Source organism: Taurulus bubalis, assembly GCF_910589615.1.
Source record: "Taurulus bubalis genome assembly, chromosome: 15".
Lineage (NCBI taxonomy): Eukaryota > Metazoa > Chordata > Actinopteri > Perciformes > Cottidae > Taurulus > Taurulus bubalis.
In genome coordinates, this window is record NC_136603.1 from 6767950 (window position 1) to 6785779 (window position 17830).

The 17830-nt window shown below is 43.1% G+C and overlaps 1 protein-coding gene across 1 annotated transcript in view; it reads right to left on the reverse strand.

The window, feature by feature from the left end:
- Nucleotides 1–17830, reverse strand: part of LOC306748159 (partitioning defective 3 homolog B-like) — a gene marked incomplete at both ends in the record, with an annotated part of 181009 nt that overhangs the window by 59873 nt on the left and 103306 nt on the right. Inside the window, 3 exons of the mRNA XM_079231291.1 lie at nt 6089–6472; nt 6836–6946; nt 17339–17567. Of these exons, the coding sequence (XP_079087417.1) occupies nt 6089–6472; nt 6836–6946; nt 17339–17567 (724 nt within the window). The remainder of the gene's footprint in view (nt 1–6088; nt 6473–6835; nt 6947–17338; nt 17568–17830) is intronic.

Genomic DNA, 17830 nt, shown 5'->3' on the forward strand with positions numbered 1-17830 from the left:
TTTATTCCTAATCCCACTTAACCCTCCGCTTTAGCTCCCTTTAGTTCCAAAACACTCCAAACGTCTCTCTCATATCCGCCATGGTCCTTGAATCTGCTTGCTCCTTTCAGTAGTTAAATTAGCTGAAATTCCACATTTCTTTCCACAGAGTTTCAATAATAATGCAATTTTCTTTTACATGCATATAACGCCCCCATTTATAAATGACAAAATAGGTTGCAAACACATTTGTGGGAAAGTTTATACGTGTACAAATAGTTAGCGAAGTTAAGAGAAAGATTGCTTTCCTTGTTACAATTAATCCACATGGGATGCTTTAAGCTGCTTTAACAAACAACTTAAGTCATCAATTGCATCAATCGTCACTTGTAGTGAAATGTGGACATTTGCTTGGAAGAAGATCAATGAGCCGGCTCGACTTCAGCATCAGATCCATGATGAGTAAACTGAAGTGGGCCTTTAAGTTTTTTTCCCAGAGGATTTGGTGTTAGTGGTAAATGGACCTGCATATATATATATATATATATATATATATATATATATATATATATATATATATATATATTCCTAGTCTTCCTCCCACTCAAAGTGCTGTACACCACATGTGAATATTCACCCGTTCACACACTGATGGCAGAGGCAGCCATGCAAGGTGCCACCTGCTCATGAGGAGCTACACCAATGCACTCACACTCACACACCGATGGTGTAATTTGGATTTCAGCATCTTGCCCAAGGACACTTTGACAAACACACACACACACACACACACACACACACACACACAGCCCCCTCCCCACCGTCACTAATTACCTACGAGAAGAAAGTGATGTGGAAAAACGGCACCCGCACAGACCAACCGTGCACCCACTAAAAGCTCCCTCCGCAGTATGTGTGTGTGAGAAGTGTGCGAGATAAAGACAGTGAGTACGTATTACTGTGTGTGAGGCACTCATTGAGCTGAAAGAATATCTGATTAATTAACACGGAGGAAAGAAAGCCTCTCCAGTGAGCAGCCAAGCAATGCTAAAAGCTCATCTTCCTCTCCTGAACGAGCTCCCTGTGTGTCTCTCTTGGTCTCTATTTCACGGTGATGAACCCTAATGCACATTTTGGGAGCGCGTCTGTGAGTTAGGACGAGAGCTCTATATACTGTATGTGCAAGCTTGAAGGGATGGTTTGGATTATTTGAGGTGGGGTTGAATGATGTACAGTGTGATGTACAGTACCTCATACAACTCCACCTCGAACTATCCCACGAGGAACGAATACACCTGCTGTCAAAAGAGGCCTCGCCGCCTCTTCTCTCCGACCTACATCGTGTCGCCCCGACAGTAAAAGTCTGTCTATCTCACAGGGAATCTGGTGGCTTGCGGTACAGAAGGAGAAGCCGATTGCTGTGTGATATAAAGCAGTAACAGGGCGGCTGCTCCTCCAGCACAAACAAAAGTTTCTCGCAATGGCAGATGGCGGGACGAGTGAAAGCCGATGGCAAAGCAACTTCCAACATGTTTATCCTCTTTAGTCAAGCAAACACAAATAGAGTGACACTAAGGAGGGGGAGGGAGGGGGGGACTGTGTGTTATCATCCCAGAAGATGTTTATTCAGCTTATTTTGGTATTAACAATGGAATGAGGTCATTGTCATTTTGACCATGGTGTTTTTTGTATTTGTCTCAAATGTAAAAGGTGAGCTGTTTATGTACAGTATGCACTAAAATACACAATGACAAGTAGAGGCCTGCCAAACTGTTTGCCATCTACAAATCATCATAGGAAGCACTGCTTACACCTTTCAGGGTTGAATCCACACCAGCATTATTCACATCTGTTGCACGGCCACTGCATTCGTTAAGTATCGCTCATGTTCATTTTATGAGGTTAGGAGGAGCTCTGCTTTCTGCTTTCTGGATTTAAAAGGTGACTCTGGACCCTCGCTCTCACTCTTTATTTTCCTTTACATTACTTTCTTTCTTTCTTGATGTTATTTGCTCTCCATTTATCTTCCACTCTTGCGCTGCAGTGCCTCTCTCCTTCTCAAACTCACTCCACTCCGGTCTCTCCAGACTGATTGTTTTCTAATTGGTGGAGTGCCAGAGGTCGTGGTTGTTATGGTAACCTGCATTGGGGGCACTTGGAAGGGTTAGGTAGTGGTGGTAGTAATTGGGGCGAGGATGGGAGGGGGGGTGCCCACTCAAGAAAACGGAGGGCAGCACTTACCCGAGGCTTGGGTGGTCACTTCAGAAAATGGACTCCGTGTGCGTGTGTGTGTTTGACATCCTAACCACTCGGTTTTGTGCATGCACCTAAGAGTGCGAGTGTGCAGGAGGAAATGGTTCCGGGGAGAGGATGAGAGTGAGCGACAGGGTGTGTGTGTGTGTGTGTGTATGTGCATGTGTGTGTGTGTGTGTGTGTGTGTGTGTGCGCACAGTGGTGGGCAAAGAATCCTGCTCTCCACTTGAAAATCTTCAAAAGAGCTCCTCTTTGCTGGCGTCCTTTTCTCTCCCAGCCTGATTCCCACAGCTACTAGCTTCCCTATGTGAGCCACTCAGGCCCTCCAGTCTGTCCATCTGGGCACTGAGATGCATCTTTTTTATTTTAATTTGTTATATCCAACATAAGCCCGGCTAGGGGCTGAGTGGCAGTACATATAGGACGACAACTCACTGTCGCATCGAGCCTGCTGTGTGATCACTTATTTGAAAATGTCAAACAGCGGATCACTCAGTAAAGGGGATGTCACTCAGCTGTATTTATGTGCATTCTGGCAAATAACTTTTGATTGAAATCTCATGAGAACGACCTTTATGTGTGGAGGCTCGTTGTTCACACGCAGCATTTTCACAATGAGACGCCTTCTTGTGGAGGTCGTCTTACGCACAGGATGATTACATGGGAAATACTTTGATGGAAAGAGGCAGGAAATAACATTTAGATAAGAGTGGATGCTTTTTGCCTGTGTGAAACACACATTCATGCCTTTGTGTAAGTGTAATCTTTACCCAAATGTCTGTGTGTGTGTGTGTGTGTGTGTGTGTGTGTGTGTGTGTGTGTGTGTGTGTGTGTGTGTGTGTGTGTGTGTGTGATGGGTTCACTAAATGAGTCTGCATTAAACTCTTCCATGCATAAGGAATCGAGCGGGCGGTGCCCTTTAGAATTAAAGGTGCCGGGCTGGTTGAGAAGCAGACAGTGTGATATATTACAGTGCCGTGTGGTTAAATAACTGTCCCTCCATAATAGTGCTGTTTAAAGCAAACCACTGATAACCAAAATAAATATCTTGTGTGCTCTGGGAATATGATTTAATCTATTTTAAAGACCTATATGGAAATTGCCATATGATGCGGTCTGCTGTCTGGAGGAACTGACATGATGTCTGAACTCGATGAAACTGTTGCAGAAGGATGCGTTGTTTATTTGAATCATTCATTGGAGAAATCGGGGAACAAAGGAAAACATCATTGTTATTTCAGAGCCCTGCTGCACCTCTACTTTGGAGTTTGTCAAAGCTTTTGAAAGATTTAAACATTAGGGGCAACTACTGAGTGCCTATTGATTGATAATGTGCTTTTTGCTGCATGTGTATCCCAGAGATAGATATGAAATAATAGCATTTATGAGCTGTTTTAGTGTTTGGCTCAGACCCAGCTCCGGAGTAAAATCACTATGGGGGCTTTTTAAATTAGTGGAGGTGCACCAGTAGTTACAGAGCAGACTGCATGGGTAAGCAGAGGCAACATAAAGTAGCACTGCGCTGATATAGAATCGGCATGTCTGATATTCAGCTTTTTTTACCAACAGATAGCACAAATAAAAACAAAATAGTTGGGTAATCAGACTTTTAAAATTAGTTTGAAACTAGAAACGATTGCTCCATTATGAAGATATCAACGTGTTAATGCAACAATGCTTTTTCAAAGAAGCCAACAAAGTGAAAGTGGCAAATGCCAAATTTACAGCAAGCATTATGAAGTATGAAGTATGATATCCTGCTCACCAAAACATTCCAGCTGATCTTTATTGTCTAATCAAGGAAGAACAAAGTTATTATCATTTCCACCGACTCAGCTGGCTTTTTGTGTATTTGGTCATCGAGCAGCACTCACAGTTTCCAGAGGAGGGTGCGAGTCAGAGAGAGGGCAGTTTGATTTCAGCTGACGGTGTTGTTTCAGCCCTTAAATTATCATCATTATCCAACGTTACCAAGGACGAGGCATTTCTTCTCTCATTGTCTGGCGTTTTAAGCCATTTTTAATATACATGACGTGCTTTGGAACAGATGGCCATCTATCTACATCTAATACACTCACACACACACACACTCACACAGTGGTTCGTGCACACACAACTTTGTACATTTGTGAGCTCAATGTCTGTTTACACATGTTGAGACAAGCCTTCCTAATGGGGACAAATTGAATGTCCCCATAACATAAATCAATAGATTTGAGGGTGAATATTTGGTTTATGGTTGGGTTTAGGTTAAAGTAAGGGTTAGGATTAGGGTTCCAGCTGGTTGTGGTTAGGGTAAGTCTCCAGGAAATGAAGTCAATGTCTCCAAAAGTCATGAAAACCTGACTGTGTGTGTGTCTGTGTGTGTGTGTCTGTGTGTATAAATCGGTGTGGTTCATCGCTGTGCTGCTGATGGAATGGAGTCCTTAGTGATTTTGTTTATCTCCGTCTCCCACATGCTCAGGCCTCCCTTGACGCACAGCAACCCTGAGTCACGCACACAGACACCGCTGACACAACTACCTTCTTTTTTTGGCACCATCGATTACTGTCAGCCGATACTTGGACTCGCTTCTGTCTGCATCATCAGGTTTCAGGAAGCGATGATAAATGAATAGCAGTATCTGCCAAGGCTGCTGTGGCCGTGGATATAGGCTTCCTAAAATCAAGACGTTCTGAGACTGGTTTTTACTTCTTTTAATGAAAGAGAGAGATGGAGAAATATAATAAATATTGGATGAATTACACTAAGCAGCCACAAAAGCACACCCTGGATATTACTTATGCCTCGAGTTCATTATTATGTGTTGAATAAAGCAACACTATCTTACAAGTTTGTGTTAGAAACTGAAACATTGACACACCATATCACAAATGTACAGAGAGAAAAATGATGCTTAAATAATATGTGTTTCAAACTGACTGCGTTTCCATCAGTGTCTTGGCTTGGCTGAAACTACACTGAACTCTGCTGGACCCCATCCCCCCAAGAAGCGTACCCTACAAACCAAGGTCGTATGAGTCTTGACTTTTCATAATGAAACACTTTTTATGCAGCGAGGCAACAATATGGGAAAAATACAGTGTCGGAAAACATTTCTATGAATACTGAAACTGTCCATCAGACAGGGTTACTTCCTCGCATGAAGACACGTACAGAAATTAAGGCGAGTGTATGTGTGTGTGTGCATGTGTGTGTGTGTGTGTGTGAGAGAGGATATCGACACTGTAGATATATTCAGGAGTACGTGAGCTGTGACTGACATAATAAAGGTAAGGAGTACGGATAGCAGAGCTGAGAAGAACACATTGAACCCTGCATTGATGTCTTTGGGATAAACACAACACACACACACACACACACACACACACACACACACAATATGTATATTAGTGGGCGTGCGAGTACTCAAGCGCTCACACTGAAGCTCAAAGCAAGCACAAACAATTCAAACTCTTCTTTTTGTCTGTCTGTCTGTCTCGATCTCTTTGTCTGTTCTCAAACACACACACACACACACACACACACACACACACACACACACACACACACACACACAAACTGGCCCGTGGCAGATAAACCTGAGTTAGAAAGGAGGGGAAAAAAGAGGGAGAAATATGAAGCATCAGCAAGATAATGTTGCGCTGTAAAGGGGAAGAGGGATGAAAGAGGAAAGGAGCAGGTGGAAACCTGGGAGCCATCAGCCCACCTGTCTTCAGGAAGGGGGTCTGGGTTTATTTGCAGCTTTCAAAAGGACACAACTAAGACTTTTAAAGATCTTTTACATGCTAAAAATTCATTTAAGACAGAAACAGCCTCTTGTGAGTAAATCCCGAGAAGCTGATGAGGTCTTACCCGTCATTGGCGGGAGGAGAAACCGGAGGAGATGTCGGTCCCGCTCCTCTTGGTTTATTGACTTTGGCGTACAGCCTGTCAAGGGGGTCGTCGTCCAGGGCGGCTCCAGGGTCGGTGGCATGATTCCCGTGCCCTGCAAAGGCAGAGGGGCCTTGGGGGGACGGGGCTCCAACATGGCCGTGCTGGACTGCGCTGTAGGGAGGTGACTGAGACGGCGGCTGCGGCATTGGACCCGTATCTCGGTCCCTGAAGGATTGTATTCGGGCATAGTTGGGGTCCGCGTCGTCGTCTTCAACATCTGGAAACGCCGCCACGCCGCCGCCGCCGCCGCCCTGCTGGTCTCTGCGCCGCTGCTCCCTCAACTCAGGGTGCCCCGCCTCGATCCTGACAGACAGATGGAGAGCCAATTAAGACGTCTATAAATATCTTGAAACACCGAGGATTTTTTGATGAGTGGGATAATGATGAGTGAGTTACAACAAGGGTCTACCGCAAACACACAATCTTTACCGAACCACACAGAAGCAAACCATTAGTATGGAGCTCGGGAATGACGAGCAGGGAGAGAGAGAACGGAGAGGAAGATGAAGAATAAAAAGAAAGGAATGCACGTTAATGTGTTCCATGAGAATAATAAGAGAAGGAAAACAAAAGACAGTACATATATATATATACACAGTATTTTAATCTGCATGTCAGCAAATTTAAAGCACAAAAAGAAAGAAAAACATCCTCAGTGTTCCCCACCTTTCCCTCTCCTCTTTCATCCTCTCAAACTCATGATCACTCATAATGTCTGATTTCTGTCGCTGCAGAGCTGCTTTCGCCTCCTTCTTCTCCTCCTTCTTCTTCCCGAATCTGGACGGAGAGACACAATGAGCAAAGGAGAGTTAAGTAGGGAAAGAACATAACAGTAGGATAACTCTGTGTGGATTTCAACAGCCTGCGGCAGGATGTGGGACGGTGGAAGCAGATGAGGAACAAAACACATACACATGCACAAAGCATCATTCATTCAGTGCGAGAGCAGCCTGTGACTAAGTGTCAAGACCAAAAGGGAATCGTCTCTGCTTCTCTCCGTCCTCTTGCTCACAGACACAAACGCAAAGCGAGAAACACACAAATGTGAAGGTGTGTCACGCTGCAGCTGCCACAGTGAAAAACAACCAGCATGCACTGCTGCTGCCGATAAAACCTTTGCTACGCTGCCCTGCTGAGATAGAGAATTGTATTATAAAAATCACTGAAACTCTATGAACTATAATATACAAATACTATAGGTATAAAAGGCAAACAGATAGAGTACATATACATATTAAAACATAGGTAAACAGCAAGCAGCTGGACAATCTAATGTAAAGTGACTGTACAAGTCTATATGTATTAAATAGAGTGGGAGTAGTTCAATAAATTAGATAGAGGCAGGCTAGATGGAAAGCTATTGCTCCTCTATACACCCTAATCCAAATTAAAAGATGGCACACACACGACAGACTAAGTTTTAAGTGACTGCACATCAATACTCAAACCACACCAGTCAATACAGTTTGTGCGTGTTCAGCATCAGCAGCACTCTCAGCACGCTACTGGACACTGCACAGGCCATTGCCAGGAGGGGGACCGGGGCACACACACACACACACACACACACACACACACACACACACACACACACACACACACACACACACACACACACACACACTGATTACAACGTCGTAACTGAATGTGAAAGGATAATGTGAGCGGGAAACAGTTTCCAGTGAATGATAATGTACATTTTATTGTTTTGTTCACAACAGGATTTAATTCATATTTAATGCTGACAAATGAGCAATCGCTATTTAGCTATTAAGCGCCATTCAGAGGATAAACGTGTCATAAGCATGTATAGCCTCAGCTCAAATGCTGATGCAAAAGAAGAAGAAGAAGCAAAAACCCTCTTCTCATAGAAGCTCATTAAGCTTCACCCGCCAGCAGCTATATGGTTAGCAGGATATGGTTAACTGAGCCAGTCAAAACTGCTTAATAGTTAATATCTCCAACATGCAAACCGTGACCTTATAACACGCCTTATGTTTTATTTATCCGCTGAATTTATTGATCTATTATTCTTTGGACTGCACTTCCGCTGCCCACTGCTGCTGCTGTTTCTGAAGTATTACTAGACCGTTCCTGCTTGTGCATTATTCAAGTGGACATTCATGGTCATTCTAATGTGGGATTTTATGTGCGACTATTTTGTAGTTTAGCCCGTGCATGTCGGCGCATTGCTGGGGAAAACAAAACCTAGTGTGGACGCCGGGGTAATCATTTCCTTTTGAAATGCTTAATGTGGACTGGGGGGGGGGGGGTGCATAACCATGGGTGTGCATTAACAGTGTGAGTGTGTGTTTGCTTCACAGGGGACGGGCCTGGCTCTAATTACTGCCACCTCACAGAGCTCCAGGCTTACCCTTTTCTTCAACTCTCTCTCTTCCCCTCACTTACCTCTCCGTCACCTGTCTTCCTTTTTACCTGTTCCTCCTCCTCTACATCGGCACTCTCCTCCCTTTCTCACATTAACCCCAGTTCTGCTCCTTCCTTTCCACAGCTTTTCCTCGTCTTCACCCCTCGTTTGGCATGTCCCTCCCCCTCGGTATCAAACACTTCTCTCACAGCACTTAACCTCTCACATCCCCTCCTCTCGTCTGTGCCGTCCTCCCCACTTCTTCCTCTCGCCTCAGCTTTTAAACAGAGAATTAAAAGATGAAAAATAAACTTGGGTTAAGGCTGGATTTCCCGGTTGTTCATGTCACTTGCAAAGGAGACATGATGAGTGGGAGAAATATGACTTTTAAAGCACTTTAAAAGGTGCAATGTAGACAATGTAGAATTTAATCAACATAATGTCAAAGACATCTAATATATTGTGTTGCAGATGTATCTGCTGCAACGAGCATGCTAACCATGCTAGCTAGTGTTCAACTCTGCCCAATAGCAATATATGTTGTCGATATTGGATGTGAGGGTTTTGGGCAATTGATGGGAAAACTACGCAATTTAAAGTAAATAGGGTACACAAAAACAAGTCTTTCTCCACGGGGTCAAGATCCATAGTGAAGATGAAGAAGACCAATTAGAATAAACAAGAAAGCATGTGTACTTTTTTGATTTACTTACATTTAGCAGCAAATGGAAGAAAAAAGAACAGCCAGGGAGATATAGAGGGAAGAGGAAGATGTACAAAGATAATGGACACCTACAGCTTAATTAGTTTTTGTGTGTGCTTGTGGCCTTTGGCAAGTGAGGGAAGAAACAGAAACAGAAAGCTACGTTCTCGGGACGCCAGTGTGTTTGGTTTTGTACCTTGCATGTGCAAAGAGAACAAGGAGATGGAAGTCAATGGGCGGTAACTCGGCTTGTCTCGTGATGATGTCACACTCACGTTTGACCTTTTCCTTCCCTCTGCATCTTTGAGCAGGAGGCAAACAACTTTAATTGTTCTCTTTTTGTCTTCCTTTTCATGTCATGTCCTTTAAAATGTCATCTGTAGTAATGAGTCACATCACAAGCTAAGCGTCACCACAGTGCACATTTACAAACTTAGAGAGCTGCTGGAGGTGAGCGTTACTATTTGCCGTTTCATTACTATTCTTTAAATATATATTATTTCAATAGTGAATTACTTAAACGTGGAAAATGAGGAAGCATGTGTGATATTGAAGAAGTTGAACGGGCACATCAAACACACATGGAGTCTGGACGTCCAGAAGATTATTTTTTAATTTAGTTACGACATTATTACTTGAGCATAATTTGTACACGGAAATATCAGTGCAAGAACAGCTGATTAATAGCCAGTTAGGGGGAATAAATTACCTCTTTACTGTCATCAGAGGGAACAGAATGACGACTCGTGAATATTCATGACCTAACACCACAATCTGTATGGAAAGTGTATGGCTGGTCATTCGCATGCAGGGGAGATTTAACTAGTTTCTTACAGCCTCTCTCTGTAGGAGAAGAGGTAGCATGAAACACATTATTTGTAAATTAGTGTTTATTTTCATGGTCCATTGTAAACAATCTGTACCACCATTAAACACATTCACACGATTACTGTAAAGAGAAGGAAACACGCAGATAAGAGGATGATTACACTTCCCTCACTCTGTTCCCATCACAGTCTCCTTGAATATCTGTAAACATCAGCTTTAACAGAGCAACAAGCAGCAGGTACAATGTGAGTCCTTCTGAGCGCTAACGCCGCCGTCGCTCCAGCGCAGCTGCATACGCCAGAGAGAGACTCGGGAGCCTGACGGCTGTGCGATCTTGAGTTGAGCTTAGCTCGCCAAAGGTACTGGTTATTATAATATGCATGCTTGTCTATGTTGGGTGTAAGCCCGGGGAGAGGTTACGTGCTCGCTTGTGCGTGACTGCGTGCACCGCTGCGTTTGTCCACAACTCAGGTCGCCTTCTGCTGCAGCACACTGCATGATATTGTGGGTGTTCAGTTATGGCTGCATGCTCTCGTGGATCACACTTTCTTAGAACGCCTTCCATTTCCTGTTTTGCACTGCCGTTGACTGCCTGCTGACTCCTTCGCGAACAACTCACAGCTAGCCCCCAGCTGGTGGGGGGGCCGCGAGTGGAAACACAGCTGAGTGCATCGCCGACCTCAAGGCGGCACGCCGTGAGTGGAAGGAATGTTTAGCGGACAGCGAACCAAACTACTGCTGAGTACCTCTCTTGGTGGGTCGACTGTGCTGAGATGGGCTCGCACTCACTGCCTCTATGTGTCCTTGTGATTGGATGAGCTTTGTGTGCTGTGACTAGAGTGTATGGATGAAGCGTTAACTTGTTTCAATTTTACAAATGTAGAGGCTGGCTGGTTAATTCCACCATGCTATCATGCTGGTGGTCGACACTAGTGGTTCCCACCCTGTTTTCCTTGAAGCCCCCCCCTACTTGTATCAGAGAAAAGCTGAGCAGGTTCAAACACAGATGCATTGTTCACAATATAAATATACTATATTATTAAAAGACTAGGGACTAGAAAGCATTACGGCTGATCTCTAGGGTTGGGAACCATTGGTCCACACAGTGTCTCCGCCTCACTGTGGGTCATTTTAAACTGGTGACTCTACTTTCAAAAGCTACTGCAGCTTTAACTCGGTATGACCATTTTTACACATTGTTACATGCATTGGGAACATTTGAGCAACGAGCAGCAGGAAAGCAGGGGAGAGAAGAGGAATCCTAATTGCTAAAAGAGATGTTTGCCTCCCACACTCAGCAGGAGCCCGAGCCCCCGGTTACATTCTCTCAACATCTCACCAACACTGATTATAACCTTGATCAAACACCAAACATGTTTTAGATGTGAGGACTGGCCAGCACGGCATTAAGGTCCTCACAATAAAAAAAATACGAGAGACACACACACACACACACCCAATTAGAATGGTGAGCAGAGTGAGAAGAGGGCTGTTCCACACTTATGCTTCTGAATCGTCCGTGAGGAGAAAACCAACAGACAAAGGAGCAGAAAACGAGTGCAAACATCTGTGACTCTCACTTCACCTATTCTTTCTATTCTTTTGCTCTTTCTCACTCCACAGACACGCCTCCCTTTGCCACTGGCAAAAAGGATGCCTTAGAGAATACATGATTGACAAATGTGCTCTGATACACACACACACACACACACACACACACACACACACACGCGCGCACAGTAAGTAAGCAAACATTAAAATTCAAGCAAACCCACACAGATGATTGGCAGGCATGACATCAGTCCGTGACACTCCAATGACTTTCTGTCATGATGTTTGATTGGCAGCTGGTGGGGCCCTCCCCCCTCTTTCATGCATGTGCTCTCTAATTATGCAACAATGAGAGGCAGCGGCTGGTCAAAAGAGAGGGTTTTACCTGCAGAAAGAGCTTGAAAGAGCTTCCTTCCACACATTTTGCTTTGTATTTGGCCACCATGTTGCTGAACTGCTAGCTCATCGAAAGTGCGATCCAATAGATCGGATATTTGATGTGGTATTTTAACTTTGTGACATCCCAGGCTGTCGGGCTGCACCGAGTAGTTTGAAGGGCCGAAGCTTTAAAACGTTGCAATTTGAATTAAACATAGGTGTACTTGTATTACAATACTATTACATGATCATCATATCAGTTCCATGAAATAGCCTTAAAATTACATTAATAGCATTTATCAAAATAATTTGTGGGACAATAAATCTCCCAACAAAATGAGCGACTGTGACAGGCCGATGCAATAGTACCCTCTAACTTTACCTCTCTCTCACACAGCGAGCGAGTCATTTATATTAGTGAGACAAGTTATATTCATTAAAGAAAGTTGATTTAATACAATAAAAATAAACTAATTTAATCCGATCCCTATCCAAATTGAGGATTTTGTCCAAGGATTTTTTTTTAAGATGATGACATCATAAAATATGACGGCAGACAACGAGCTTTAAATGTAAAAATAAAACAATACATTTGGTCCAGTCCTATTAGATTGTCAGTTAGAAGTGTCTTATCTTACCTTATGAGTTAACTGTATTCGTTATTTGGCACTTTTCCACATGTCCACATTGTTCCACTGCTATTGAGTATTAAATAATGTTTCTATGATGCCGCACATTTAGTCATTATCTTATTTTCTTAATAATGAGAAGAAAATGGAGGGGAAAAAAACCCAGATATCCTTGCCCGGCCGGTAAAAGCACACCCATCAACGAGATTGGGCGAACAACCCCAACGCTGAGGCTCTCAGCCTCACAGAGGTGCTACATTATGACCAGCTGGAGAGAGAGGAAAGAGGGAAATATGTGAGAAAGAGAGAGAGAGTAATTGCAGGCATCAACGAGAGGTGAAGAAAGAGAATCAAAGCTCAAAGAAAACGACGGCGCTCTAATTGTAACCTTAATTTCCTGTGCTTTTTCTTATCCCACTTATACGTGTTCATATGGTGGCTGCATTCTCCAATTATGTTGCTCTTTGAGTTTTAAGTTCTATTTACATTCATTATTACTTTCATACATTTTCTTTTGAAAGTGTATCATTTATTCGACGGTCAGCAGGAACATACAGTACATGCACACAAAAAAACAGTACAGCAGTGCATGATTACAACCAAGCTGGCAACCCGTGCATTAATTACCATAGATTCTCATAAATTCGCACCATTTGAAATCTGAAAATGAACAGCATGCACATATACTTTACAACACGCATGAACAATCACGTAAACATGTCGCACTGGCAACAGCGGCGCCTCTTTGGTTCTCCAAGACCTATTACATCCCCAGTCTCACCTCATAGATTTCCATATCTTCATTTGTACACACACACACACACACACACACACCCCACGCCCTGGAGCCATACTCATGTTAATGATGTTTGCGGGGCGTTAATCTAAGATGCATATTCAGAGAGTTAGCAGAATGTTTGAATATCAACCTCGACGGTCTGAGCGAAGACAAAAAAGATGCACAGATCAGAGGGAAAAGTGTCACACAACTGCAGACGATTTGGAAACACACACACTTACACACACACACACACACACACACACTGTCTGAGGAAGATTCACAGCAACGTTGTGCCAGCTATATGACAACCATCTGACGGTGTGACCAATCATGTTTTAACACCGCATGATTATTCATGACGGTAGGATGGTTACCATCGTGCGCTCACGCTCACACACACATGCAGACACACGCACACACACACACACACACACACAGATGATTGGCATGACTGATTGGCAGGTGGCAGCAGTTCGGATGACAGAGTCAACGAGCAAGCTGCCCACTTTAAAGGGCATTTTAAACAAACTTTCACCGTCTGACTCTAACGCCCGGGTTAACGGAGTGCATGAGAAATGACATTCAACTTTTCTACACTTCCAATCCCTCTCTTCACTTATGCAAAGGAGTACAATAAGAGAGAAATGTGCTATTAACGTCGTAGTAATACTGCCAACGTGTGTCTTTGCCGTAGGTGCATACAAACACAACGCAGTATATGGTGAAGAGGCCTTGTGTTTCAAATGTGTGAAACAGCCAATGACGTACGTTTCCATTTACTACAGTAGAACCACACACCCTGGAGTAAGGTTGAGTATCTCACACCACCTCTCCTCCAGACCATTAGGCCAATCAAAGCTGGCCTTAGATGAATATGACAAATCAGCAGCGTGGCCTAGATTGAACTTTACTGAATAGCAGCAATTTGCCTTTTCATTCTGCCTCCATTACATGCAATCAAATGCAGATAGGGAGCTGGAGCTGGAGGGAGCAGACCAGAGAGGGAAAATTTCAAATAGTGCAAAGATTATGGGGGTGGGGGTGTGAAAAGATAGGGAGAGAGGTTACAGAAATATGTCTCGATAGAGGGAGAGGAGAGATTATCGGCGGGCTCTAATCAAGACCCTCTTATGGTGATGAGAGATGGGGTGTAGAGGAAAGGTCTAAAATATCCTTGGGTGTATTATATGGTTTCTTAAGGCACTTAAAGCAAGACGTGATGGGGGAATTACTGGTTAGTTGAAAGGATGGATGGAAGGATAGGTGCATAGAGGGAAGCCTCGGCTAGATTAAACTGGGGATATTCTCGAGTGCGCTGTATAGGCTGTCTAGGCCATAATAACACATGACGCAGTAGATGGTGGAGGGGAGATGGATGAACATAGAAATGGAGGGATTAGGCGTAACCTTCACTGAACTCTCAAGCACTTAAAACATTGCTAAAATGGTGAGACAGAGTGAACGAGTGAAGGAAAAAATATCTTGAGGTGTGTCATTATTGCCTTGGAGCTGTAATGGTAAAAGGGCAATAGAGGATTGTGGGGAAAGACGGCAGAGGAGAGGGAAACGATTGGGATCCTCAGGTGTGTAATCTGTGCATTTATAGAAACACATCATATCGTGCCATAGAGGGACTATTGGTTATACATATACCTTTGCATAGCGGCCTATGCTAACACCATAACCATGTTTGTTATCACTGAGAGAAGCACACACCTCTATCTATCCGGCCTGCCATCCGCTGTGAACAGGCTGAGGTGTAAAGAGCAATTTACACTCTCGACTGCATGAATAAGACCTCATAAAAGAAATGCCGTTGCTCTCCATAAGAACATTTCTCAGTAAATAATAAACCTATATGCAAAAGCACACTGCAGGGAGAGTGAGAAAAAAAACACAGGTGAAGCAAGAAGTGGAGACTTTCAAAGAAAATAGCACAGAACCTATTAAATCAAGTACAATTAGTGCATATTAATCTAATTGCATAATACTTCACTTTAAATAACATGCAATTTTGAGATATAATCTTTTGTGGTGAAGTCGGGCTTTGAAATCTGGAAGTGTTTCTGTGTTCTGTTCACACAGGCTACTTTTGTAAGTGTGTTTTTTAAAGGGCAGCGGCTGAATTCTCTCGATCAAATTGCATACAAGTGTTTTTCTTAAGATCTGAATCTCTGTAATGGTCATGTGAAATCCCTTTTCAGAAACCGACGTTAGGTAGCAATTAAGGTAGAAAGTACAAACCGTTCATTGAAACACTTTGCCCCATTCATGCTGCGCTCTACTTAAATGTCACATTCACATTGGGAGATATAGTGTTTAAAGTTAATCACATGAAATAGTTCTGACAGATAATTTTCAGCACCTCTTAAGGAAATTGGGGCACCGCTCTAAGAGTGGCCTTTGTGTGCATGTGAACATGTGAAAGTGTTTCAAGGGGGGGGGGGGGACCTCGGTGTTCATGTTGAAAGCTTATTTTAGTCTCATATAGTGTGAATACATAAGGTGAGCGGAGATTGTGCTCATTTATATGCTCTTTTTGACTGAAAAAAAAGTACATGTTTTTGTAGAAGACGGACTCCGTGAATCTGACAGTGGGCCAACCGATCTGAAAACACTGGTGCAATCATGCTGACATCAACTGAATTAAAGCCTGGGTCGGTAACGTTAGAGAAACCACCAACATCAAGCTCCGTTTGAACAATGATCCAACCCAGGGGTCGGCAACATGCATGCGGCTCTTTCGCCCCTCTGTTGAGGCTCCCTGAGGCTTTGAAAAAAAAAAAAAAAAGACTTTGGCAGTGGAAAATATTTGAAAAAGGAACTCCTCTTATCTTTGAGTTTGAGGTGATATTGGGTGACTGAAAATAAAAATGAATGTATCAATATTTTGTGCGTCACATCCTATTATGTCGCTGTCAAGCACCTTTCCCTGCAGGTGGAGAATCGTGATTTGAGGAGCCCTGCCCATCAACCATCAACGGATAAATAAATAAAAAAGAAAAGTCACAGAGAAATATAGATAAATCCGCATAGTTGTGTTTTTAATTTACCTCAATGTAGCCGTCACATGACTATTTTTTGTTCCCCTCTTCATAAGAGTTTGATAGTTATAACAATTATATAGCAATACAGTTTCAATAATTGTCTTAATTCTTGTTCTATAATTTCATAGATATAGCAAACTATAGTTTTTGTATATATAATATGACTATATCTAAAACTTTAAAAGGTGGGATATCAAATAGCTTTGTGGCTCCGAACAAAATTTTTTTTGGTGGAAAAAAGGGCAAAATGGCTCTTTGGATAGGAAAGGTTGCTGACCCCTGATCCAACCAAACAACCGGCACAGCGCTGACAACTCCTTTCCAACAGCAGTAGCGAGCAGCACGAGCTCCAAAAGTTGCTGAAAGTTTGCATCACTGACAGCTTGTCCCTTCAGGCCTCCCCTCCAAAGCCCTCCCCCCAGCATTACGAATGTAAACAATGATAATGGATATTGTTGGCACTCACAGCTGTCAAGCTAGCAGCTCGCGCAATTAGTGCACGGACAGCGAGCGTGCAGGCAGGCAGTGGGTTTGATTAATTGATTTGCTTTTAATGTGAATTCCAAATTTGAAGCCTTTAAGACCGGCTATATTTAAAATTTAAAAAAAGGATGAAGACAGCTTATGACACGCATATTATTTGAGTGTTCCTGCATATGATGCTCAGCTAACAATGTGACTATTGATTCTATATGATAACCAACACAAACCTCGCTGTTTATTACTGGAATTTTGACCCTCAAACACGCATATAGGTGAGGTCCTAGTATCATTACTGTATCGAACTTTTTGCATAAACGGTACACACAAATGGTACATGACCACAAACGCATCAAACTCTCACACACACACACACACACACACACACACACACGGCCACTTACCTGAGCAGGCCAAAGCCTATTTTCTTGCTCTTCTTCTCCGTCTCCTCAGGCTCCTCTGTTTTCTTTTTCTCTTTCTCCTTTCCTTTCCCCTTATTCTTTTCCTTCTTCTTAGTTTTTGGTTTCTTTTTCTTGTCTTTTTTGCCTTTCTCTTCTATCCGATCCCCCAATCCCTGGCGGGATGAACTACTTGCAGGGGTGTCCCGGCCTGAACTTGCCTCCGAACCAACGTCTAGAGGGAATAGAAGAACAGTGTTTGAAGGAGCAGCACAAGTTAAAGAAAATTATTGCAATGCTGTGTCCGCTTTTATCATTTTGGTAGATTTAAATCAAATACAATTAATGTTTACACAAAGACACTCAAACAGATGGAATAGACGTTTTGTAAACTAGGATTACCAATGAGACGTTTATGGAAGTGCTAAATCTAGTGAAAGATGTAGCATTGAACCCCTGATTAAAACACAATACCTTATCAGATACAGATATGACACA